We start from the raw sequence: 25273 nt of genomic DNA, 5'->3' as shown, positions 1-25273 counted from the left end.
AAATAACTATATAAAACATGTAATCTCATCAATGTTTATAAAAAGTACAGAAAGAAATCTCAATGGTTGTAAACTCCCTCTTTTAGAATAAATGATTGGGAATGTTATGGCTAAGAAGAATGATGAAAGTTACTTCTGCTACCAAATATAATAATAATAAACAAACAGGAAGGCACATTTCCAGTCTACAATGATCAGTCCCGTGAGCAATAGAGCATCAGAACAAATATCTCCACAAGAGTCTTCCCTAACACTTTAGAAGATGTCTTTTTAAATGTTTCAGAAGTGACATTATAAACCAATGAGGAAAAGAAAGAAAAAAGTTAGACAATAACTAAATAAACTTAGATCTTAACATCACATCATAAATTCCAAATGCATTTCAGTGTTAAAATTTAGACAACATTAAATGAAATTTAGAAAACTACTAAGCTGGGTGGTGCCTATGGCTCAGTGAGTAGGGCGCCGGCCCCGTATGTCGAGGGTGGCGGGTTCAAACCCGGCCCCGGCTGAACTGCAACAAAAAGATGGCCGGGCGTTGTAGCAGGCGCCTGTAGTCCTAGCTGCTCGGGAGGCTGAGGCAAGAGAATCGCGTAAGCCCAAGAGTTAGAGGTTGCTGTGAGCCGTGTGACACCACGGCACTCTACCCGAGGGCGGTACAGTGAGACTCTGTCTCTACAAAAAAAAAAAAAAAAGAAAGAAAGAAAACTACTAAGCTAATTAATTTGGAGATAGGCAAACATTTCTAAGCATAAAAGAAAAATTCATTTAAAAAGAATGAATGAGGCAAGACACAATTATCAGAGGGACTTTACCTAATAAACGCAATCAGTATAACCTAATTATTGTACCCTCAATGAATCTCGAACAATAAAAAATAAATAAGTAAAAAATAAAAAGATTTGATTATAGACATTTAAAAAGATTGCTACAGAAAAAGTAAAGTCATGACATATATCCCACACTATAGATATCACACAATAAAACAGATAAATGACCAGCAACCAACAGAGAAAAATATTTGCAATATACAGAAGCTAAAAGGTTGGTATTCTTCATCAACAGTATACTCTTATAATCAATGAGAGATAAGCCAACAGAAATATGTGGAGAGAACATGGACCTACTAAATAAAGACCAATAAATACATTTTAAAATCATCAACTGTGTTAGCAATCATAGAAATGCTACTCTAATAAATTCCATGTTTCACCATCATCAGATGACAATACTCAATATTGGAAAGGGGATATTTGGTACATTCTTCTGAGAAGGCAATTTGGTAATATGTATCAAAAACCTTAATGTTTAAACCCTTTGATCCAGAAATTCTACTTCTTAGGTATTTATTTTAAAAGTTGGCTGGTATGGCGGTTCACACCGGTAATCCTAACATTTTGGGAGGCTGAGGCAGGAGGATCACTTGAGGCCAAGAGCTCAAGACCAGCCCAGGGAACACAGCAAGGCAAGACCCCACCTCTATGAAGAAAATTTTAAAGTAAGCAGGGCACAGTGGCATGTGCCTGTAGTCCCATCTACTTGGGAGGCTGAGGCGGAAGGATCTCTCTGGCTCAGGAGTTTGAAGTTATAATGAGCCATGATCCGGCCACTGCTGGGTGACAGAGTCAGACCCTGTCTCTAAAAGTATAATAATAATAAAAATAAACAATCATCATTTCATGGAAGCTTTATGTATAAGTATGTTCATCCTAGCAGTGCTTAATTTTTTTTTTTTTTTTTGAGACAGAATTTCACTTTGTCACCTTCAGTGGAGTGCCGTCATAGCTCACAGCAACCTCAAACTCTTAGGCTCAAGCGATTATCTTGTGTCAGCCTCCCAAGTAGCTGGGACTACAGGAGCCCACCACAATGCCCGGCTGTTTTTAGAGATGGGGGTCTCACTTTGGCTCAGGCTGGTCTCAAATGGCAATCCAACCCGCCTCGGCCTCCCAGAGTGCTAGAATTACGGGTGTGATCCACTGCGCCCGGCCAGCAGGGTTTAATTTCTAACAACTGAAAACTAAGCATCCATAATATGAAACTGGTCAAAGAATGAAACTATACAAAATTTAAGTCCTCAAAGTATTTTTAATGACATGAGGATAGTTGAGAAATACAGTGGATGGAGTTTTATGTTTTTGGTTTTTTTAACAGAGTCTCACTTTGTTGCCCTTGGTACAGTACAGTGGCATCATAGCTCACAGCAACCTCAAACTCTTGGCCTTAAGCATTCTTTTGCCTCAGCCTCCTGATTAGCTGGAACTATAGGCGCTGGCCACAACGTCTGGCTATTTTTAGAGATGGGGTCTTGCTCTTGCTCAGGATGGTCTGGAACTCCTGAGCTCAGGCAATCCACCCAACTTGGCCTCCCAAGTGCTGGGATTATGAGCATGAGCCACCTTGCCCCACCACAGTGAATAGAATTTTAAAAGATATATATGCAGGGCGGTGCCTGTGGCTCAAAGGAGTAGGGCGCCGGTCCCATATACCGGAGGTGGTGGGTTCAAACCTGGCCCCGGTCAAAAATGGCAAAAAAAAAAAAAAAAAAAAAAGATACATATGCAAATATGTAGAAATAAGTTTAGCAGTGGTTTCTGGTGAATTTAGGATTTTAATTTTATTTTTCTTCTAATAGTCTTCTTTTTACTTTTCTAAACATACTTTAATAATCAGGAAAATATAATTTTAAAAATATCTAAAGAAAATACACCAAATGAACACAGGGTGAGGTGATGAAGATTAATTCTTTTTCCTCTTTTTTATCTATATTGAACAAAACATTTTTTAAGTCTTTCAAAAAGATCTAGTATACTGAATGCCAAACATTTTCCAAAGTTAGTTGATTAAAAAGTGTGGGGGTGGGGTGGAGGAAACACATAACGTCCTGGTCCAGCTGCAAGACCTCGGACCTCGGACTCACTCCCAAGTACCACAGGACGTAGCCAAGAACAAGAACTACATTAGAACTCAGACTCTGTAAACATCTAATTTTTTCCTGCTACATTTAAGCAAGAAAGCAGAGATCCAGAGAGGAAAGAAAGTGCTCAAAGGTGCACAAGTAGCACTTGACCTTCCACAAAAAAAGAAAATGGCAGAGGTCTTTTTCAAATACAGACACACACACTTGGCCATGTTGCCCACCATCAATGGCCACTGGCCCTGCAGATGGACCCAGGTCTCAGGACCTGAGCCAGACACTCCACAACTGACGGAGCTTGGCTCAGCAAGCCAACTACAAGGGATAAGCCATCACACTCCATGGAGCTATCTCCACAATGGGAGGGAGCTGTTTCTACCCAGAGGGATATAAAAACAGAGCCAGCTGCTAATTCTGAGCTGGTTTCTTGGCCCAGAAGCTGGTAAGTTCAGCAGTTAGAAAAGAGTCTGATAATCACTTTGGACTTCCAGCCCCGGCTGGTTTCCCAAATTGAGGAGTCAAAGCTCTACAGAGAAAAGACAAACTGCTAAGACACTACAGCTCCCTGCATTTCGGTGCAGCCATATAGAAACCAGTGTCCCATGCCCTGCTGCTAGGGTATAATATCAGTGAGGGGCAGAGCAGACGGACAGTGCTTTGCTCATCCCAGCTTGATGCCTGGGTTGGTGGCCAGAGCTATGTCATGCCCAGGGTACATTTAAAAAAAAAATTGTTAGGCCAGGCGCAATGGCTCACGCCTGTAATCCTAGCACTCTGGGAGGCCGAGGTGGGTGGATAGCTTGAGCTCACAGGCTCAAGACCAGCCTGAGCTAAAAGCAAGAGCCCATCTCTACTAAAAATAGAAAAAAACTGAGGCAAGAGGATTGCTTGAGCCTAAGAGTTGGAGGTTGCTGTGGGCTATGACACCACGGCACTCTACCCAGGGTGACAGCTTAAGATTTTGTCTCAAAATGAATGAATGAGTGAATGAATGAATGAATAAATAAATAAATAAAAATGTTTAAATGGAGCCAGGCACAATGGTATGCATTTATAGTCCCAGCTTCTCAGGAAGCTGAGGCAGAAGGATCGCTGGAATCCAGGAGCCTGGGCAACATAGCTAGACTCTGTCTCAAAAAAGTCCATTAAAAACTTTTTTAAATAGAGGGGATATAAATCTACTCGATGCCAGGATGGTTATAAGATGGCCCAGGAAGAATGCACAATAAACCCATACACACGATCATGATGGAGTATCCGTCAGGACACTGGCCCATGTGGTCTGATGTTGAACAACTGCTGTCATACCAGGCACTTCATATGTTTTCATTCTTTTAAACTTCACAAAATGATACTTCTTTTACACATAAAAACACTGACACTCAGAAAAAAGGCAGCGCAAAGTCACAGAGCTAGGAAGTGCTAGCACTGGCATTCAAACCACAAAGCTCACTTCTCTCAGAACACGGTGAGCAGTCCGGTCCTCACAACCACAGAGGCTTCTGTCCAGCCTGACAACCCAGCTGCAGTGCTGGGTCAGGACATAAGCCAACCTCCCCCACTGCAGGGGAAGCTCCAGAAAGAAGAGAGAACCTAGTCCACCAAAGGTGCTCAATCTGTGCCTTCCAAGAACATTAATTATAGTCACAATAAATAGTAATAACATTACCAGTCACTGGGCCTCTGCTCCACAGAGGTGGTTGGTGAGGAATGTTACCCTGTTACTACTTTTGGCTGATGTTTCCACTTTTCAGATAAAAACACTGAGGCTCTAGCTTCTCTCAGCTAGGAAATGGACTTTGAACCTAACCTCACACCAAAGCCAGTAATCCTTTCCAAGGGTCAGCCCCTCACCCACTGTGACACTGTAATGAGGCTCAAATGGGCCTTTCACGTGAAGAGTTCTGCCCTGGCCAGGGCTCCCCACTACCTTGGTTGAGGTAGGTCAGAGTCTCTTCGTGCAGCTTCACGGCTGGGGACGTGGCGGCACACAACACATACTGCAGGGGCGGCAGGCGGGCCTCGTTCTCAGGGGACAGCTGGGGTTCCTCCTGCTTGAAGATGGGCAGAGCGAGCACATCACTGCAACACACAGGAAGGACGCGGGGGTCAAAGCAGAGCCCCAGGGGCCCCTTCCCGACAGCAGGCGGACCCAGACCCAGGGTCCCAACTTCCAGCACACTCCACATGCCTCACAGCAGAGTAAACCACCCTTTCACCCTTCTGGTTTCCCTCAACAGCCCCCAAGAGGTTTATTCAAATCAGGTCACAGAGGAGGTAAAAAGGCAAAGTGACCTATGATCTCCAGAAATCCTCTCCGTGACAGGCAGAGGGAGAGAATAGCAGCAATGAAATGGCCTTCAGGAGTCATTTATTTGGTTTTTATCCATGAGAGACCAACTACTTGTAAAGCTTCGCTTTTAGAGTAAGAATCTGAACAAAAATTTTGAGTTTTTAAAAATCTATAATTCTCAGGCGGTGCCTGTGGCTCAGTGGATAGGGCGCCGGCCCCATATACCAAGGGTGGCGGGTTCAAACCCGGCCCCGGCCAAACTGCAACAAAAAAATAGCCAGGAATTGTGGCGGGCACCTGTAGTCCTAGCTACTTGGGAGGCTGAGGCAAGAGAATCACCTAAGCCCAGGAGTTGGAGGTTGCTGTGAGCTGTGTGACGCCACGGCACTCTACCGAGGGCAACAGAGTAAGACTCTGTCTCTATCAAAAAAAAAAAAAAGTCTATAATTCTCTTTATTAGCCACTTCTTAGACCAATACAACCCTTTCCTCCAGTCCTTGTAAACTGTGTAAATGAAGAAACTGTTTACTTCACTCACCCACTTGAGACATACCTCTGTCCCTCCTTTAAAGAGGACAACTGGCCCGTATCTGTTTTCAGAGTAACAGTAATCCCTCCCAGAGGCAAAACAAGATATAAGGACCTTGGTTTCAAGTCTGTTTTTTAATTTAAATGGGAAATCTTCAGATGCTTGCTCAATGATTTTTTTCCTCCACCTCTAAACAAAATTCCCCATGTTAAAAAAGAAAATCAAGGCTGGGTGCCCTGTCTCACACCTGTAATCCTAGCACTCTGGGAGGCTGAGGCAGGAAAATCACTTGAGCTCAAGAGTTCAAGACCACATTGAGCAAGACCAAGACCCCATCTGTAGTAAAAATAGAAAAATTAGTCAGGCATTGTGGCTGGTGCCTGTAGTCCCAGCTTCTCGGAAAGCTCAGGCAGGAGGATCACTTGAACCCAGGAGTTTGAGGTTCCAGTGAGCTGTGATGCCATGGGACTGTAGCCTGTGTGACAGAGTGAGACTCTGTCTCAAGAAAAAAAAAAGAAGAAGCTCCCTATCAACCTGTGATTGCTCGAGGAAGTTGTTTCTAAATGTATTTTTAAAATGTCCTCATAAGGGACAAAGAAATCCTTGAGAATGTGAATAACCTGTAAGCAGGCAAAACGTGTTTAAGACCTGTAAATTAAGAACAGCACAGAAATGGGTGCCAAAAAAGTGCCCATGCCCTTTATCTTGATAAGCCTCCTCCCTTTGTGGGTCCTGGGTTAGGAATCCAATTAGCTGACCCCGCTTTACTATATAAACACAGAGTCACCGGTACAATCTGTTCCTCGTACCTCATAAACGAATGACTCTACAACACAAACCCAGCACACACCCCAACAATATCTAACCAACTCTGAGAAGGAAAAGCCTGGCTTTCGGCACATCTGGGACACCTGCCCCAGGTAGGGCTCTGCTGCCACCGTCCACTGCCAAAAGACAGGGGGTAAAAGGACTATCTTGGCTTCCCCCACACTGCACCTTCCTTTTTCCAGAGCAGGGCACACTCCCAACCTGTGTGGTTCTCTAGGAACACAGGAGGAGCGAGCAGGCCTGCTCACCCGGGGATTGCATAATTTCATGTTTGCCCAGACCATGTTAAGTTAATAATCCATGGGCCACTGCCTTTAAATTTAAAAAAAAAAGGTGGAGGGGGATGGTTAAGAACCATCACTCAACAGAAACTTGTTTGAAGCCTGGCATCCTTATTTGCCAAGGAATAAAAGTCACGAGAACATCAAACAGAAAAGGGGGAAGGGAGTAAAGGCCACTACCCTGGTGAGGTCAGACGATTTGCAGGAGTTCTGCAGAGCGAGAAGATGACCAAAAATAAAATACAAAAAAAGCAAGGAAAAAGACAAGGCCCTCACTCTAGAGTCAGGGGTCAGACACATGCACTGACCACCACCTCGACCCTCAAAGAGGTGAACCTCTATGAGGGCAAAATCCCCAGCCTCCAAGAAGTGAAACAAAGAGTATGGACCTTCTTTATCCATGGTCCCAAAATGACCCCAGAAACCGATATGGCGTTATAGCACCTTTCCCCCCCAACTCCCACCCTCCTCTCTTCATGCAATACCAAATCCTAAAAGGTATCACGGTATCCCAGGTATTCCACGGACAAATTTCCATCGCAGTAACAAATGTCAAAACTGCACCTCTAATATGACAGGAGAATGGTTCCCTAATGGGATGTCATTGTAGGTACTTAGGAAATTTTAAATACTCTCACTCTCAACTCAGGGTCACCTTCAAATTCATTTTTAAGATATGACAATGAATTTAATAGTCATAAACTAAAATTTAAGCAAAACTACAACTAAAACAGCAATGGACAATACTGCAAAAATATATTCAGTTGCAGCATTTTTTTGAAAGTGGATGGACACAGTCTCCGGGGCAGGGGGGCTGACGTGCCCCAGCGGGCTTCACTGCAGAGACACACACCACCGTGGCAGGAAGGCTGCCAGTCCTGGGCTTCCATCTCCTACCACTCAGGCCCATGAATCAAAAACAGCAGATATGTCCGTTAAAACCGATGTTCCCCTGCCTTCTGGAATGGGGGAATGTCTTCAGGGAAGACTACTGGACAAATACCTACCAGAAGCCCGGAATTACAACTAACTTGTGTTAAAATCTGAGCGGGAACTTCTTAGAGCCAAAAAACGAGCACTAGGGTAGTTCTGGTTTGGGGGCTGTCAATGTCGTGACTGCTTTGGCCTCATAATTCACTTTCCCTGAGCCCACATCAAATGCCCTTTGAGTTAAATTAGGCACATTTAATAAACTGTGACTAGGATGGAAATAAAGACAGGCTAAAGCTGGTTCAGGCGAGTTCAGAAAGTGAAATTACTGCCCATTAGTACCCGGCCAGCTGCAGAACAAGGAAAAACAATCCTCTGGAAACTAAAGCAAACGGGGGTCCTACTTCCTAAAAGGGGGGTGTGGAAAACTCTGTAAAACAGGCCAACTTTTCCCTTTGAAGAGCACAAGTCAAATCTCCGCAGATTTCCACCCAGGGCAATAACCCGCAGGCTTCCAGCAAACACGCAAGACCACCCGGGGGTAAGGGGCGGCGGGCCCCTCCCAAGCCCGCCGCCCCTGCTGCCCGTCGAGGCCACCGCCCGCCCCTGGGACCGACCAAGGGCGCCGCTAAGGACGCGAGGCTCACAGAGGGACCCCGGCGGAGACCGGCCAAGAGCAGGGGCCGAGCTTCCCCGGGACAGGCACCGGGCTGAGGGCAGCAAGTTTCCTCTACTTGTCTCACACGTGCGGGGAAAGGAGAGACCCGGGAGGTGGGCCGACCTGAGGCGGCTGTGGCCAGCAGGTGCGCGCCCGGGATCATCCGGCTCCGTGCGCCCACCTACCGGCCCCTAACTCGGCGCGTCTGGTCCAGCCCGCGTCCGTCCGTCAGTCCCTAGGCGGGACTCTGGGAGGGTCTCTCCCCCAGGGCAGACAGCCGGGAGGCCGGGGCCCAGCAGGGGCTCTCCTGTCCCCGCCGCCCAGGGGCGTCCGACGGCGCCCCCCACCCGAGCCCCGGAGCTGCGCCCCCGCGCACGGGCCTTACCGCAGGTAGCTGCCGGAGTTGTGCTGGTTGTAGTGTTCCGGCTGCGTGTGCCAGAACAGCATGGCTGGAGCCCTGGGCGCGCCCTCCGAGGCGCGGCAGCGAGCGCAGACGCGGGCCGCGCCGACCTCCCACGGTCACCTGAAAGCCGCGCTCTGAACCTGCGGCGCCCGCCCGGCAGGCGCATTTATGGGCGGCCTCGGGGCGGGGCCGCAGCCTGACCCGCCCCCCAGGAAGCGCGGCGGGGTGGGCGGCTCCCGGCCGGCCGCAGTACCTGGCCGACCCGCGCGGGCGTACCTTCCCCAGAGAGCGCGAGCTCCTGGGCTGCGAGACCAGAGCCCTGGGGACCCGGCCCCGAGGGTGGGCTCAGGTAACCCGCCTCACGCACTCCTTAGCCCCTGATTCCCTCTGTGCTCCCTGGGCTGGTCCCTAGAGCCGCTCTGTGGTTGGGGACAGGCCGCTCTGAGCTGGAAGTCAGAGACCTCCGCCCAGGCACTCTCTATCCCCTTACGTCGCTCTTATTTTTCTTAGCGCTTCACGGTCTCTGAAATTGTGGCTTTTTTTTTTTAATATTTACTTGTGTGTTGATTGTCTTTCCTACTAGAATGTACGCTCCAGGAGGCAGGACCTCACTGCGTTATCCCCACTCCCTATAACGGTGTTGGGGACCCGTCGAATTAAGCGCTTAATAAATACGAAAAAAAAGAATATACCAAAGATCAAGTGAGCAATCAGAGAAGTTTCCCAAAGGAGGTGACTTTGAGCAGAGGATGGATGCGAGCATCTGAAGGGAAAGTGGTTCCGAACAGGGCAACAGCAAGGCCAAGGCCTTGAGGACACCGTGGGGAGAGCTTTGGAGATGAGATGGAAGAGTGGATGGGGCAGATCCCAGGGGAAGGAAGCTGGGATTTTATTCTACATGTGCTCTAAGCAGAGGAATTGTATTTGTGATTTATCATTTGGAAAGATCACTCCTGTATGTAGACAGTGGGTCATGGAGGGGGGGGTGTCAGGAGGGAGGGGAGTTCTATGAAGATGAGCCAGGACTTACACACACCAGGTGATATACAGTTCTCCAATGAATGGGACAGTGCTGTGTGGACACTCTGTCCTTGAGTATACAGGCAAATGAAGTCCAGCTGAGACCCAGGCCCAGAACTTCCAGCTCCCCCAAACATGCATGAGGGTAAAACCTTCCTTGCTCTGCTATTCCTGATCCCCTCCCTCCAGCCACAGGCATAACTTCCAAGCCAATTCCTCCGAACAGCTCTCAAGGATTACAACCTGCCCACTGTTCTTCTGGCCTCCAAGAAAAGTGGAAATGATTCCCCAGTCACAGGTAGTGCTATCACCAGGCAGCCTCCAGCCATCATCCTCTCCAGGAACTACCTCTGCTACAGAGAGCCCCTTCACCAAAGGCATACCCTCTTGGGATGGTCCACATCCCACTGGCTATCTTGACCAGAGTATAAAAATCTGGCTATCTCTGCCCATTTGGAGACAATGCTGATGGGGTGTTTTAGCCCCAGCACTCCCCATGAGACAGTGGAAGTTACTCATGCTGTCCCTTGCCCAAGTGTTAATCCTAAGGGGACTTCCTAATACGTACCCTGAACACTAAGCTCCCTGTTAGTCTTCCTGACAAGCACAGTGTTTAAATGGGAGGCTCTCTGGGGTGGTCTAGAAAGAACACACCCTTTGCTGGTTCCTTCCTGAGTTCTAACTGGGTAAGCAGCAATTGCAGTGTGGTGAGAGGCTGCTCTGTGAACCCAGAGGAGGACTTTGGAGCTCACAGAGTCTCCAGGGTAAAGTGATGTCCCCCTGACACATGGGTGGGTGTAAATTAAGACAATCCATGAAGTGGAGATTGAGGAAGTTCTCCAGTAGAGCACCCAGCAGCGTGTGCAAAGCCCTGGCGGAGGGAAAACAGATTATAATGGCTCCAACCTGAGTTTACCACTGAACTGGTCAGAATGTGTGACCTTGGGTGGAGTAAACTGACCCCATGCTACTTCTCCCAACAAGAGGTGGCTTCTATTTCCCTCCCCTCCCCCTTCCATCAGGGCTGGCCCTGTGACTTGCTGAACGACTGTAGCATGCTGCAGAAGCAAGGCTGTTCCAGCTCCTGGCTGGCCCCTGGGAGGCCAGGCACCTTCTCCTCATTCTCCTGGAGCTCTGAACCACCACATAGAGAATCCGAATGCACAGTTGGAGAGGGAGACCCACCCAGTCTCCAGTAACCCTGGCCACCCAGCAGAACCAACCTGACGTGCTCCAGCCACACCTCATGGAACAAAGACAAGCCTTGCCCAAAATGCAGACTTGTAAGCAAACGAATGGTTGTGGTTTTAAGCCACAAAGGTGTGGGCTGGCTTGTTTCATACTAATGGAAAAATGGTATACTGGGCCCTTTGAATCTTGGTTTTGCCATAAGTGGGAGTAATAAGGTTTAGTTTCATGATTGAGATGAAGCTTAGAGTCAGGTGAGTTTAGCTTCTCAGAGATGATCACTCTTATGACCTAGTTATAACTCTGTATATTTTGGGTGACTACATACCTTCTCTCCTTTGAAGGTTTTTTAACTTGAATGTAAACTCAGTAATACCTACAGATACATCATACTGTGGTGTAAGTCATACTGTGTAAATAAGAATGCATATTTTAACCTGTGACTCTTAGGTGTAACGGGGCACTGTTAGGCCTAGTCTGGACCTCAGGGGCTGCCAGTCCCGTGAGAGGCAGAAGACAGATGTGCAGGAGATGGCCTACCATTTTCCATGTCTTTGTTCTGTGAATGGTCATGATTCATGGATGATGGGAATATTGACTTTCGCATCAGACCTGGACGATACACTTTCATCTCCCCAATGCTGAGAAGTAAGCCCATCACTGCATCTTACCAATGAAGAAACAGGCTCAGGAGCCTGAATGCCACAGCTGGGATTTAAGGCTGGGTCTGCCAATTTAGGCCTGTGCTGTCTGGCTACTATCAATTCCTGTCCTCAGGTCCTGCATTCCTTTCTTCACCCAGTGCTGGGCAAACATGCCCATGATCCTGTGATCAGATGTGCTCTGCTCCCACAGGCCAGCCTGGGGTCCCTCCAGAGGTAGCAGAAAGGGTCGCACAGGGTCCCCAGGGGTTACTCTTTTGGCAGTTCCACAAGGCACTCTCAGCTGCTCTTGGCAAAAGTCACCATGAAGGCTGGGGCTTGACACCTGAGAGAATGGTTTTGAGGGATGCATAGGAGTTTAAGGATAGGATTTAGCCAGAGGGGAAAGCATGTGAAAACATGATCACAATAGCATTGGATGTTTGTGGGGGTAAGGAGAGGGCAGGGAGTGGAGTCAAGCAGGGAGGCCTAGATGGAGCCTACGACATCTCTGGGATTGGGATGGCATTCAGAGTTGTCCAGAATTTGTGGGAGTCAGGCCTTTATATGCCCACAATGACCAGTCATAATCAGATGTTTGCCCTGGGGAAGGGACTTGACTGGGCAAAGTAGCTCCGCTGAATCCAAGAGAGGGGCAATGCTATCACCTGCCAAGTCTCCCTGCAGCAGGGGCCCGGGTGTCTGGTGGGGGGATGCACTGGGTCAGACATGACAGCACTTGCCACGCTGTCCGAGTTCAGATCTTTATCTAAGGAATAAAGCTGATGATGCCTCCCCTTTGGAGCCTGTGAGAGAGTGCAGGGACTACACAGGTACACTTATTGGCCTTCTCGGAAAGCACTTTCACTTTTCAGCTGTGTCTCATTTTTAATTACTTCTTGAGAGTTCAATAGTGTGTGGTTGATCAAACCCTCCCATGTGCTGGTGAGGGTCATGCTGCTGCAAGTAACAGAAACCCCCCAAATAAAAAGTGGCTTAGACAAGACAGAGGCTTCTTTCCCCCTGAAGTTCTAGAAGTCTAGAGTGAACAGACTTCTAGAGTAAAAATAAACAAGCGAGGCTCAGTGCCTGTAGCTCAGCGGCTAGGGTGCCAGCCACATACACCAGAGCTGGCAGGTTCAAATCTAGCCCAGGTCTACCAAACAACAATTACAACAACAACAATAAAAAAAAAAAAAAAAAGCCAGGTGTTGTGGCAAGCGCCTGTAGTCCCAGCTACTTGGGAGGCTGAGACAAGAGAATCACTTACGCCCAAGAGTTTGAGGTTGCTGTGAGCTGTGACGGCACAGCACTCTACCAAGGGTGTCATAGTGAGTCTCTGTCTCAAAAAAGAAATAAATAAACAAGCGAAATCAATTTCATAACACATCGGATTTAACCCAATACATTCAAACTATTATCATTTATCATGTGGTCAGTATATGCTACCCACTTGCCACATATAGCTATAGGGCACTCGAAATATGGTGGATTTAAATCAAGGTATAAAGTACACAGCAGTTTCAAAGCTTTATAGGAAAAAAGACTGGAGCTCAGCCCATCAATAATTTTTATACTGATTGCATGATAAATGATAATAGTTTGAATGTACGGGGTTAAATACAATATATTATGAAATTGATTTCACCTGATTATTTTTTACTTAAAAAAATTTACATATATGGACAGTGCCTGTAACTCAGTGGGTAGGGCACCGGCCACATACACCGATGCTGGCGGGTTTGAGCCCAGCATGGGCCTGCTAAACAACAATGACAACTGCAACCAAAAAGTAGCCGGGCGTTGTGCCGGGTACCTGTAGTCCCAGCTACTTGGGAGACTGAGGCAAGAGAATCCCTTAAGCTTGAGGTTGCTGTGAGCTATGACTCCATGGCACTCTACGGAGGGCAACATAGTGAGACTCTGTCTCAAAAAAAAAAAAATTTACGTATATGGCTTTTATTTGTGGCTTAGTTTATATTCCTGTTCTTATTTGAACTGGTGCCAGAGCAGTGGTTCTTGATCAAAACTGGCTTTTCACCCAGAGGACAATAACAGTCTCTGAAGACATTTTAATTTTAATTTTTTTTGAGACAGTCTCACTATGTTGCCCTTGGTAAAATGCCATGGTGTCACAGATCAGAGCAACCTCAAAGTCTTGGGCTTAAGCTTTTCTCTTGCCTCAGCCTCCCAAATAGCTGGGACTACAGGTGTCCGCCACAACACCCAGCTACTTTTTTGTTGTAGTTGTCATTGTTGTTTAGCTGACCCGGGCTGCGTTCAGACCCTCTAGCCTGGGTGCATATGGCTGGTGCCCTACCCACTGAGCTAAGGGCACTGCTCTGAAGACATTTTTAGCTGTCACAACTGGAGGTGAGAGAGCATGGGAGGCTGGGAAATGTAGTCTTTATGGAGTGTCATGTGCCCAGCTAAAAATCAGGGGAGAAGGGATCTGAAGAGAAAACTAGTGTCTGCCATACTTTGCCCAGGACCACCAGGCAAGGAATATTATTCCCATCTTGCAGATGAAGAAACTGAGGCACATAGGTAAGGGAAACTTACCAAGACACAGAGTAAATAGCAGACCCAAGGGTGAACTGAGGCCTCCTGACCCCTGGGTTATCTTGGTCCTATAAACTTGTATTCTTTGAATCTCATTCCTGATAGGATTGCTTTTTCTATATCTTATAGATTTTGAAAGCTTGTGCCCCCTTTGTCATTCACTTGGAGGAATCTTTTGATTTTCTATGTTAATTTATCCATAGAAAGGCCCATATCATCATCTTCACTGTGATTTATCCTGGTATCTGAGTCCAGCTTCTCCATCAAGAACTTCACTGGCTTCTCAGGACACGAGAGTAACTTTTCCTTTAATTCAGATAAAGTCCTGCATGGACTTGAGAAGACTGCTGTGATCTCAGTTCCTTAGTTTTGACAAATATACATGGTAAAATGTAAACACTGGGGAAAACTGGTTTAAGGGGATACAGAAATTCTCTATACTCTATTGGTAACTTTTCTATAAATCTAAAATTATTCCAGGGTGGCACCTGTGGCTCAGTGGGTAGGGCGCCGGCCCTATATACCGAGGGTGGCAGGTTTGAACCTGGCCCATGCCAAACTGCAACAAAAAATAGCCAGGCGTTGTGGCGGGCACCTATAGTCCCAGCTGCTCGGGAGGCTGAGGCAAGAGAATCGCCTAGGCCCAAGAGCTGGAGGTTGCTGTGAGCTGTGATGCCACAGCACTCTACCGAGGGAGACAAAGTAAAGACTCTGTCTCATAAATAAAATAAAATAAAATTATTCCAAAATGAAGTGATTATTTTTTAAAAAGTTCCTTCATGGTTTGGTGCCCGTAGCACAGTGGTTACAGTGTCAGCTTCATACACCAAGGCTGGCAGGTTTGAATCCAGCCCAGGCCAGCTAAACCCCAATGACAACTGCGACAAAAAAATAATAGCCAGGTGTTGTGGCAGGTGCCTATAGTTCCAGCTACTTGGGAGGCTGAGGCAAGAGAATCTCTTAAGCCCAAGAGTTTGAGGTTGCTGTGAGCTGTGATGCCATAGCACTCTACCAAGGGGGCAGCATAGTGACACTCTGTCTCCAAAAAAAAAAAGTTCCTTTAGAATTCAAATGGTCAAACTTATCGATTTGGGCATTTGTGGTTTGGTTTTCTTAAAGCAAAGCTCACTTGCATCACTGATATTTGTCATGCACCACATAGCCCAGACAGGCTGGGTGTATTCTAACAGAGAGCCACCATATGTCCAGCCCCTGGCATATCCAACCCCTGTTTGGAAACATCATGTTTACCAGCTCATCTGGTGCTCACAATGGCCCTATGAGACCACTGATGGGCCCATTTTACAGATAAGGCTGCAGAGGCCCAAGAGGTCAGACAACCTGCCCCCAGCTTCACATCCCAGCAAGTAGAGGAGCTTAGATTTGAACCCTGATAACTCCCACTGAAAAGACCCTACTATGATCCTCTACCTGCTCTCCCTCTCTGCCCTAGATTGCTGCGATCCATCTTTTTGGAGCAGTCAAGTATCCCCTTTCTGACCAGGCCTGCCCTGCTCAGTAGTCACAGCAAATCACCGTGGGTGGAGCCTGCCACATGCACTTTGGCACAGTGCCTTCCCTCCAGGATCAGAGAAACATCCTGTTACCCACTGCACATCCCCCTCTGCAAGTGTCTCCTGTTACAGGTGCCAGCCTCTGCAGAGGTCATGAGGGGCACCTCTTCTCCCAAAGACTCCTGCTCCAAAACAATGGAAACAGCAGCAGATGAGACTGCAGAGAGACTCTCTTCAAAGGCAAGCCAAAGCCAAGGAGGGAGAGAACTCAGGTGCTCCCCACTCGTGATCCCATTTAACTCCTGACATCCTATGGAAGTAGATGTCATCACACCCACTTCGCTGGTAAGAAAACTGGAACTCTGGCTCAGCGTCTGTGGCTCAAGCGGCTAAGGCGTCAGACACATACACCAGAGCTAGTGGGCTCCAATCCAGCTGGGGCCCATGAAACAACGACAGCTGCAACCAAAAAATAGCGGGCATTGCAGCGGGAGCCTGCAGTCCCAGTTACTTGGGAGGCGGAGACAGGAGAATCACTTGAGCCCAGGAGTTGGAGGTTGCTATGAGCTCTGATGCCACAGCACTCTACCCAGGGCTACAGCTTGAGGCTCTGCCTCAAAAAAAAGAAAGAAAGAAAGAAAAGAAAACTGGAACTCCAAGAAACATGTCTAAATTTGCACAGGTGCGCTCTGGGAGGCCGAGGCAGGTGGGTCGTTCAAGCTCAGGAGTTTGAGACCAGCCTGAGCAAGAACAAGACTCCCATCTCTACTGAAAATAGAAAAACTAGCCAGGCCAGCACCTGTAGTCCCAGCTATTTGGGAGGCTAAGGCAAGAGGATGGCCTGAGCCCAACAGTTTGAGGTTGCTGTGAGCTATGATGCTACAGCACTCTACCCACGGCCACAGAGTGAAACTTTGTCTTCATTTAAAAAAATAAATAAGTAAATTTGCACAGCTGGCAGTGGTGAAACCTGGATCAGCCCTGTGTGGTCTGGCTTAAAAACCCCAGCCTCACCCAACGCACCAGGCTGAAAGGAGAAGTCAGAAAATATTCTTGAGGAATTTGACATTAGGGGCTCCCCAGTGAAATAGCCTAGCCAGATCACCCTAGAGTAACAATCAGTCAACAGGCCCTCCAGTGTATCCTGAGCTACTAATCAGCTGTTTAGTCCCTCACTCAGCGTGTGAACAAGGATTCTCTATTAAGGAGACTGAAAGACAAATGCAGGCCTGCTGGGGTGGGGTTGACAGGGAGGAAACAGAATGCACAGAGGGAGGAGACAGTAAGCATCTACCAGCGTCGGCAATGGCCGTCCCTGAGCCAGAGCTTAGATAGGCAATGATGGCCACTACGCCTTTTGGGCCACCTCTGGTGAATGGCACACACCATGCAGCACATCAGGGCTGTGGCCCATGGTTGCACAGTTTTGTGCTCTGCCTGAAGCACCTGCTTTAGTGGAGCTAAAGTCCAGCCCATGCTCCTCGTACCCAGCCACGCACCTGGCACGGGGCTGCTACCACCCAGAGCAAAAGCACCAAAAACCATCCACTTACCCATCTGCGTGCCCGTGGGCTGTGGCCACCTAGGGCCGCATGGGCTTTCAGGGGCCTAGATTTTTACGTCTCAGCTCTTTGCCTTCGTACTGTTCCTGCTTTCTGAGCGTCTGCTCCTCAATGTCCTCCCCACTGGTCCCAGTCGCCTAGCTAAACTTCATGAAGCTCAGCTCGGTGCCACCTCCTCCAGGAAGCCTTCCTTACCCCCAGCAGAGCAGGACAGGTGCTCCCCCTCTTCACTCTAAATCTACAGGCAATAACTCAGGGCAGTGTCACCAGCCCTCAAGCCCAGGATCACGAGAGGGCAAACCCTGCCAAGAAAGAGTTTGGGCTTTAGAATAAGACAAGCCTGGCTTCAAATCCTGCTTGTTGTTTACTAGTGATGAGACTTTTCTTGTGTCTTTTTTTTGGATGGGCCAGGCTGGAGTACAGTGGCATTATCGTAGCTCACTGCAACCTCAAACTCTTGGGCTCACACGATCCTCCTTCCTCAGTCTCCTGAGTAGCTGCAGGTGGACTACAGATTTGTGCCATGATGCCTGGCTGATTTTTCCCTTTTTAATAGAGATAAGATCTCACTCTTGTTCAGGTTGGTCTTGAACTCCTGACCTCAAGTGATCCTCTTGCCTCAGGCTCCTGGAATGCTAGGATAACAGACATGAGCCACTGCACTTGGCCTGGATCCCTTTTTTTTTTCTTTTTTTTTTGAGACAGGGCCACAAGCTGTCACCCTGGGTAGAGTGCTGTAGCATCACAGCTCACAGCAACCTCCAACTCCTAAGCTCAAGCGAGTCTCCTGCCTCCACCTCCCAAGTAGCTGGGACTACAGGCACCCGCCACAATGCCTGGCTATTTTGGCTATTTTTTTTTTTTTTTTGGTTTGCAGCCATCATTGTTGTTTGGCGGGCCCGGGCTGGATTCAAACCCACCAGCTCAGATGTATGTGGCTGGCGCCTTAGCCGCTTCAGCCATGAGCACCAAGCAGGCCGGAATCCCTTTTATACTCATAGTTGTCTGTGTGGCTGGTTTGGCACTCTGGGCTGTGCTTTGGGCCATCAGGCGTGCTGGTGGGACACCATTTATGGACAGAGTGCTTCACAGTTGGCTATTGGACTTTCTTCCCAATCACTGATACCCTCTGTGCACACTTTTTTTTTTTAGTTGAGGCAAAGTCTCACTTTGTCACACTTGGTAGAGTACCATGGCGTCTTAGCTCACAGCAACCTCAAATTCTTGGGTTCAAGTGATTCTCTTGCCTCAGCCTCCCCAAGTAGCTGGGACTAGCGGTACTTGCCCCAACACCTGGCTATTTTTAGAGACGGGGTCTCGCTCTGGCTCAAGCTGGTCTTGAACCTGTGAGCTGAGGCAATCCACCTGCCTTGGCCTCCCGGAGTGCTGGATTACAGGCAGGAGCCAGCACAACTGGCCTGGGCACCCTTTTCATGAAGATGCTCTCTCAACCTTACCCTGAGATTTCATGTACGTGCAGGCAATGTCGACCATGTCACAAATCTGCCAAATGGCCAAGAGGTATCACCGAATAGCAGAGGAATCCTGATCCCAGAGACTCAGAAATGTGGGGGAAATGTGTGTCTTAAAATCAATGAAAAATGCTCGCTCACCATGATGGTGAATCTCATCTTTTTAAGGTCAAACTTTTTTTTTTTTGAAGTTTTTTGTTTTTTTGGTTCTTTTTTGAAGTTTTTTTTTGGCCAGGGCTGGGCTTGAACCCGCTACTTCCAGCATATGGGGCCAGCGCCCTACTCCTTTGAGCCACAGGCGCCAAGTCAAACAGTTTTTAAGTACGTTTCCTAGTCTCCCTTGCAGACTTATACCCTCACATCTACCAGTAAGATGGACCCACAGAAGGCTCTGATTCGGAAACAGGCAGGACAGAGTTTGTCTGATTGCTAGCATGGGAGATAGCAGAGGCCCTGTTTCTGAGGCCAACTAGATCATTTAAGAAGCAATGTTTCCGGAAACTTTGCCTAGACCTGCTTCTTTAGCCTTCTAACAATTCTGTGAGGAATAAATTCCTTTCTGTCCCATATGGATAGAGTTGCCCACCTAAGATCTTTACTTTCCTTTTTCCTTGTTAACTAAACCCTGATTTTGTGGGGTGTCAGGATTATGTACCCAGCTGAAACACTCTCTTTCCCAGGCTCCTCAAAGAGAGAGCTAAACACATAACTAAATTCTGGCCAATGAGATATAAGTAAAAGTTGATGGGTGGAGTTTTGGAAAAAATCCCAGAGAAGGTGAGTTCAAAGTGTTCCCTAAGGTAATGTCCCTCATATGATGTGGCTCTGCTACCCAGAACTAGAGTTTCATTTTATTGTTAACTGTAGTCATAGGGCACATATTCAAGATAAGTATTTTCAGAAACAAAATCATGCCCTGAAATACATATTCAGAATTATTATAAGGCAACGAAGGTAGGACACCTTTGGCTCCAGTGAGCGTTGACAACCCCCACAGGAGAGAGAGAATGCTCTTTTGGGTCTGCAGGCGGGTTTGCACACAGGGGCCTTGTGAAGCATTCAGCGAGCCCAGGCCTCTTCGGGCGCCGACTGGCCATGCACTTCTGCAGATGGTGTCAGTGCAGGAGATATTTGACAGGTTGGAACCTGAGTCTGTTGCTTTGCCTTTTCTGAGGTAAATTTTGAATTACAAGACCATTGAGTTGGGTTTTTTCGGGGGGAGGGTTATTTGTTATATTTCAAGATTTGTCATTGAATAATCATGGATGCCCATCTTCCAGAAAACCTGTATTGGTAACTCAGCAAATGGTAATTTTCCTCACATTTTCTCTACATCCCTCTGGTACCCTCAGAAGTTGGCACTGGTTTCATAATGGTGCCATTTATTGGTGTTTTAAATTAGAATAATCTTAGCTCATGAAGCTTTGGATTATTTTAAGTTTCTTTGTGGATTAAGTGTTCCTTGTCTAACAATGTGCCACTGCCTATTCCATACTGCGTACAGAAGTTCTAGGGTGTATATAAATACACACACACACACACACACACATATATATTTTGACACATAGTCTCACTCTGATAGAGTGCCATAATCATAGCTCACAGCAACCTCAAACTCTTGTCTCAGCCTTCCAAGTAGCTGGAACTGCAGGTGTACACCACCACACCTGGCTAGTTTTTCTATTTTTTTTTTATTTTATTTTAGTAGCAATGGGGAGTCTCTCTCTTGCTCAGGCTGGTCTTGAACCCCTGAGCTCAAGCGATCCACCTGCCTCAGCCTCCCAGAGTGCTAGTGTTACGGGCGAGAGCCACCACGCTCGGTGGAATAGTCTATTGAACCTAGTAATGAAATAATGAGTACCATCTTTCCCACATGAAAGTGCCTAACTGCTTATACAAATGTATTTTATAACAAAGAAAGAGGGGAGAGGGCTGCCTCAGTTGCTCAGTCTCCTTTTGTCCTTGCCTCTTCCTTCTCCTATTGCCTTGAAGGCAAATGTGAAGTCTGGAGCTCAGGCAGCCATCCTGTGACAGCTAATTGCCTATTCTAACATTGTCTGAGCAGAAATACAAAAAAAGTCAGAATCCCTGAAGACATCATGAAGAGATCACTTCAGCCCCCCTGGATTGCCCATCATATCCTAGTGGTTTCTAAGTGATCAAATTTGGTACCTCAAAATGGAGGCTCCAAGTTACAGAATTGGCTGAATGGAGAGGGGTAGGTTTGGGGCCATAGAGGTAAAGATTGGCAGGTGGAAAAGTTCAGTTATGTGGTAATGAAACATGTAGTCAAATTGTTGCCTATGCCAACCAAGGCAGGAGATTAGGGCACATGGTGGGGAAAGGGGCACAGTATTGGCAGGTGTTGTTGGCTCAGTACATCTTGGGTTCTTTTAGCCATGCACCGTAAGAAAGGAAAAACTCAAGGTAGAGACAGTCGGTCAAAAAAGGAAGGAAATATCACTCTGCCTATAACCTAAACCCTAAATTGATTGAGAGTCCTATAATTTGGAGCTTTGCAGAGCTGAAGAATTCAGCTGCTTCTGAACTCCACTATGTGAAATGAATATAAAGAAGCATTCTCGGGAATAAGCTCTAAACTTAGGATAAGAAAACTATCCTCCAGGTTTCTCAATCTCCTTCTACTGGAAGTTTTCAGCCAGACAACTGGGTTGAGCCCACCAGGAAGATCAATGCAAGCACTTTGCCTTTCCACATGGACCTACTGTTTCAAATGACCTCAAGGCACAAGCAAAGTGGGATAGGCCAAGGCAGAAGTCGACAGGTACAGAGCCCTAAATTTTCAGACTTAAAAAAAAAAAAAAAAATTCTTGCAGTAAGTATAATTGTCACAGGATTAGTGTCCAGAATATGCTAAAAATTCTCATAAATCAATGCAAACGAGACAAACTACTTAATCCAATAATGGACAACAGAATTGGAGAGGCATTGTCCAGATAAGGAAATACATATAAAACATTGTTCAACCTTGTTAGTAATCAGAAAAATGAAAATTTTGGCCCTGAAATAAGATTTTATGGTCAAAAGGCTAACAAAAAAATTAACATCAGAAAACACCAAGCATTAGCCACCATGTGGTGGTGTAAATTGATAAACCACTATAGAAAATAGTCTGCCAGGAAAGAGTTAAACGTCCAGACCCCAAGCCACCATGACTCCTAAATATATAGACCTTCCCTACTTATACTTAAGGTAATTTGACTAAATTCCTTCCTTCCTCCCTCCCTCCCTCTCTCTCTCTTCCTTTCTTTCCTTTCACTTTCTCTCTCTCTCTCTCTCTTTCTTAACAGGGTCTTGCTTTGTCAACCAGGTTGAGTGCAGCGATGTGATCATAGCTCACTATAGTATCAAACTCCTGAGTTAAAGAAATCCTCCTGCTTCAGCTTCCCAAGTAGATGAGACTACAAGCTCATGCCATCAAGCCTGGCTAATCTTACTATTTTTTGTGGAGATAGAGTCTCACTATGTTGCCCAGGCTGATGTTAAACTCCTGTCCTCAAACACTCTTCCCACCTTGGCCTTCCAAAGTACTGAGATTACAGGTGACAGCCACCACACCTGGGGCCAAACTATAATTAGTCAACTTTGTGATGATGCCAAAGCAATACTCATTCAGTAGAAACAATACTTCAAATACCCATACAAACATTCTATATTCAATGAATTACGTGAGATAATACATTTTAATAAAATAGACCTTGCGTTGGAGGATTTGGCCCAAGTGTAGGCTAATGTAAGTGTTTTGAGCACATGTAAGGTGGGCTAGGATAAGCTATGATGTCAGTAAGTTAGTTGTATTAAATGCATTTTTAACTTACAATATTTCCAATTTACAAGAGGTTTATCAGGACATAATCCCATCTTAAGTCAGGAGCACCTGGAAAAATGCTTGGAAGTGTATACTGGGATAAGTTGCCAAATATCTTCAGAGCAGCAGTGCTCATAATACATAGGAGCAGTATCTACCTTCAGCTGTAGACTGGATTAACAAATTTTGGATTAAGGAATTTCTTTTTTTTATTTTTTTATTATTATTATTTTTTTTTTGTAGAGACAGAGTCTCACTTTACCACCTTCGGTAGAGTGCCATGATGTCACAGGACTCACAGCAACCTCTAGCTCTTGGGCTTCCGCGATTCTCCTGCCTCAGCCTCCCGAGCAGCTGGGACTACAGGTGCCCACAACAAAGCCCAGCTATTTTTTGGTTGCAGTTCAGCCGGGGCTGGGTTTGAACCTCTCACCCTCGGTATATGGGGCCGGCGCCCTACTCACTGAGCCACAGGTGTCACCCGGATTAAGGAATTTCTTAACAAAGATGCATAAAGCAATGAAAATAGAATAATTGTAGCCACATGCATCAACGTGGTTAAATTGCTAATGCATAATGTTGAAAGAAGAAATCAGGCTGTAGAAGATTTTTTTCTATTTGCAAAAAGTGCAAAACCAGGCAAAACTAAACACTACATTATAGAGCAATATGGAAATATGTAGGGAGATGCAAATGAAAACAAAGGAATGGTTAATACAAAATCAGGATTCAGGTCTTGCTGAGCAGAGAGAGGGGACGCCACTGGAGGGGGGACCCAGGCTTCTAAATTGCTGGCAACATTCTACTTCTTGAGTGTGGGGGCCAGGGGAGAACATCAAGGTTTGAACATCCAAGTTGTTTTAGTTTTCAAATGTCTATATTTGAGACCCTAACCCATTACAACTCTTTTATGATTATTTCACAATCAAAACAAAACAAAAAACCTTAGAGAGCCAAGATACTGGGCTGTGATTACACACAGATTGAACCAGAAGAACATACCCTGAAAGCAGACTAAGTTACTGTGTTATGGAAAAATAGAAAAGAAAAAGGCTGGCCACAAGGCTCTGACCCCGAACTCATGCCAACAGGAAGCAGGTTGCTAACCTAATTATGATTTCTTGGGAGGGACATCTCCTCAACGGCCACACGAGCTGTGGACACAGACAATAATAGATTAGGAAGTTTTTCACAGAGGGCAGACCCAAGATTGCTCGACTGCTTGCTCACCACAGCCTACGCAGTGGTCTTCAGAATCTGATCACGTTCTGGGGCAGTAGTCTAGTGTGTTCCACATAGCCTCTTTTCTGAGTGCATTTTTATTGTGAACGTCCCGTTCTTTCTCCACTATATCTTAGGTGTGTTTGGGACAGACAACTTAACCTTTCAGTTTAGAGCAGTGTTTTTTCAAACTTTTTTTATCTCACGGCATACTTAAACCTATAGTTACACTTCTAAGGTACACTTAAATCATGTTGATTAAAAAAAAGAATAACAAGGGCGGCGCCTGTGGCTCAGTGAGTAGGGCGCCGGCCCCATATGCCGAGGGTGGCGGGTTCAAACCCAGCCCCGGCCAAACTGCAACAAAAAAAATAGCCGGACATTGTGGCAGGTGCCTGTAGTCCCAGCTGCTTGGGAGGCTGAGGCAAGAGAATTGCGTAAGCCCAAGATTAGAGGTTGCTGTGAGCTGTGTGATGCCACGGCACTCTACCCAAGGGCGGTACAGTGAGACTCTGTCTCTACAAAAAAAATAAATAAATAAAAACAAAGAATAACAAAAAGAATATATTTACTGTGCTTTGAACTTCTTTCAAAAATAATTTAATTAATGATCTTTAAAAATTTTCACAGCACACCTAGGATCCTCTCAAGGCACACCAGTTTGCCACAGCACACCAATTGAAAATCACTGGTTTAGAGACTGCAGGTTCCTAACAAGCTACATCTGCCACTAATAGAATGGACAACACACCACCCAGGGGCCTAAATTTTATTTAAATTGGATACAAACACTGGATGAGACATAGGGCAGGGTAGATGTGTTCTGTGGATGGGAAGAGCACGTGATGGGTGGCACAGGAAGAAGATTGGGATATATAAACATTTCTTTTCTGCCTTATTAACCAAGTCCAATTTTGTTAAAGGATCTATATGCTTAGCTAAAACTACAACAGTACCTGCAACTACAGTGCCAAAAATAAAATAAAACAACAACAACGATGATATTTAGCTGCCTTCCTAACAAATGGAGCAATCATGCCATAAGGTTCTGGCCCATAAAATTAGGTGAAATGTGAATGGTACTTCAGAGAAAGCTACTTAAAAAGAAATACAATTCAGCTAGCAAGTGCACTTCTCTGGTGTCTTCCTGTTGTCTGGAACATAGAAGGAGTTTTGTGATCACAAGACACACTTGATGATAGAATTTGTTATGGACTGAATGTTTATATTCCCCAAGAAATTGTATGTTGAAACTCTAAACCCTAGTGAGTCTATATTTAGAGTAAGAAAGCAACTAAGATTTAATGAGGTCATAAGGATGGCAACCTGTTCTGATAAAATTGGTATCCTTCAAGAAAAGACACCAGAGCTCCCTTGTACATTCTCTCTCGGTCTTGCTCACACTCTCATTCTCTCTTTATATAT

The 25273-nt window shown here is 46.2% G+C and overlaps 1 protein-coding gene across 1 annotated transcript in view; it reads right to left on the bottom strand.

The window, feature by feature from the left end:
- The window catches only part of TFCP2L1 (transcription factor CP2 like 1), a 65572-nt gene extending 56594 nt beyond the window's left edge, over positions 1 to 8978 (bottom strand). Inside the window, exons 1-2 of the mRNA XM_053597746.1 lie at positions 8822 to 8978; positions 4848 to 4999 (exon numbers count right to left, since the gene is read on the bottom strand). Of these exons, the coding sequence (XP_053453721.1) occupies positions 4848 to 4999; positions 8822 to 8883 (214 nt within the window). The 5' untranslated portion in view covers positions 8884 to 8978. The remainder of the gene's footprint in view (positions 1 to 4847; positions 5000 to 8821) is intronic.
- Positions 8979 to 25273: the final 16295 nt, after the last annotated feature.

This window comes from Nycticebus coucang, chromosome 7 (assembly GCF_027406575.1).
Source record: "Nycticebus coucang isolate mNycCou1 chromosome 7, mNycCou1.pri, whole genome shotgun sequence".
NCBI classification, from domain to species: domain Eukaryota; kingdom Metazoa; phylum Chordata; class Mammalia; order Primates; family Lorisidae; genus Nycticebus; species Nycticebus coucang.
The sequence above is the reverse complement of the archived record's forward strand: the minus strand, read 5'-3'. Positions and strand labels throughout refer to the sequence as shown.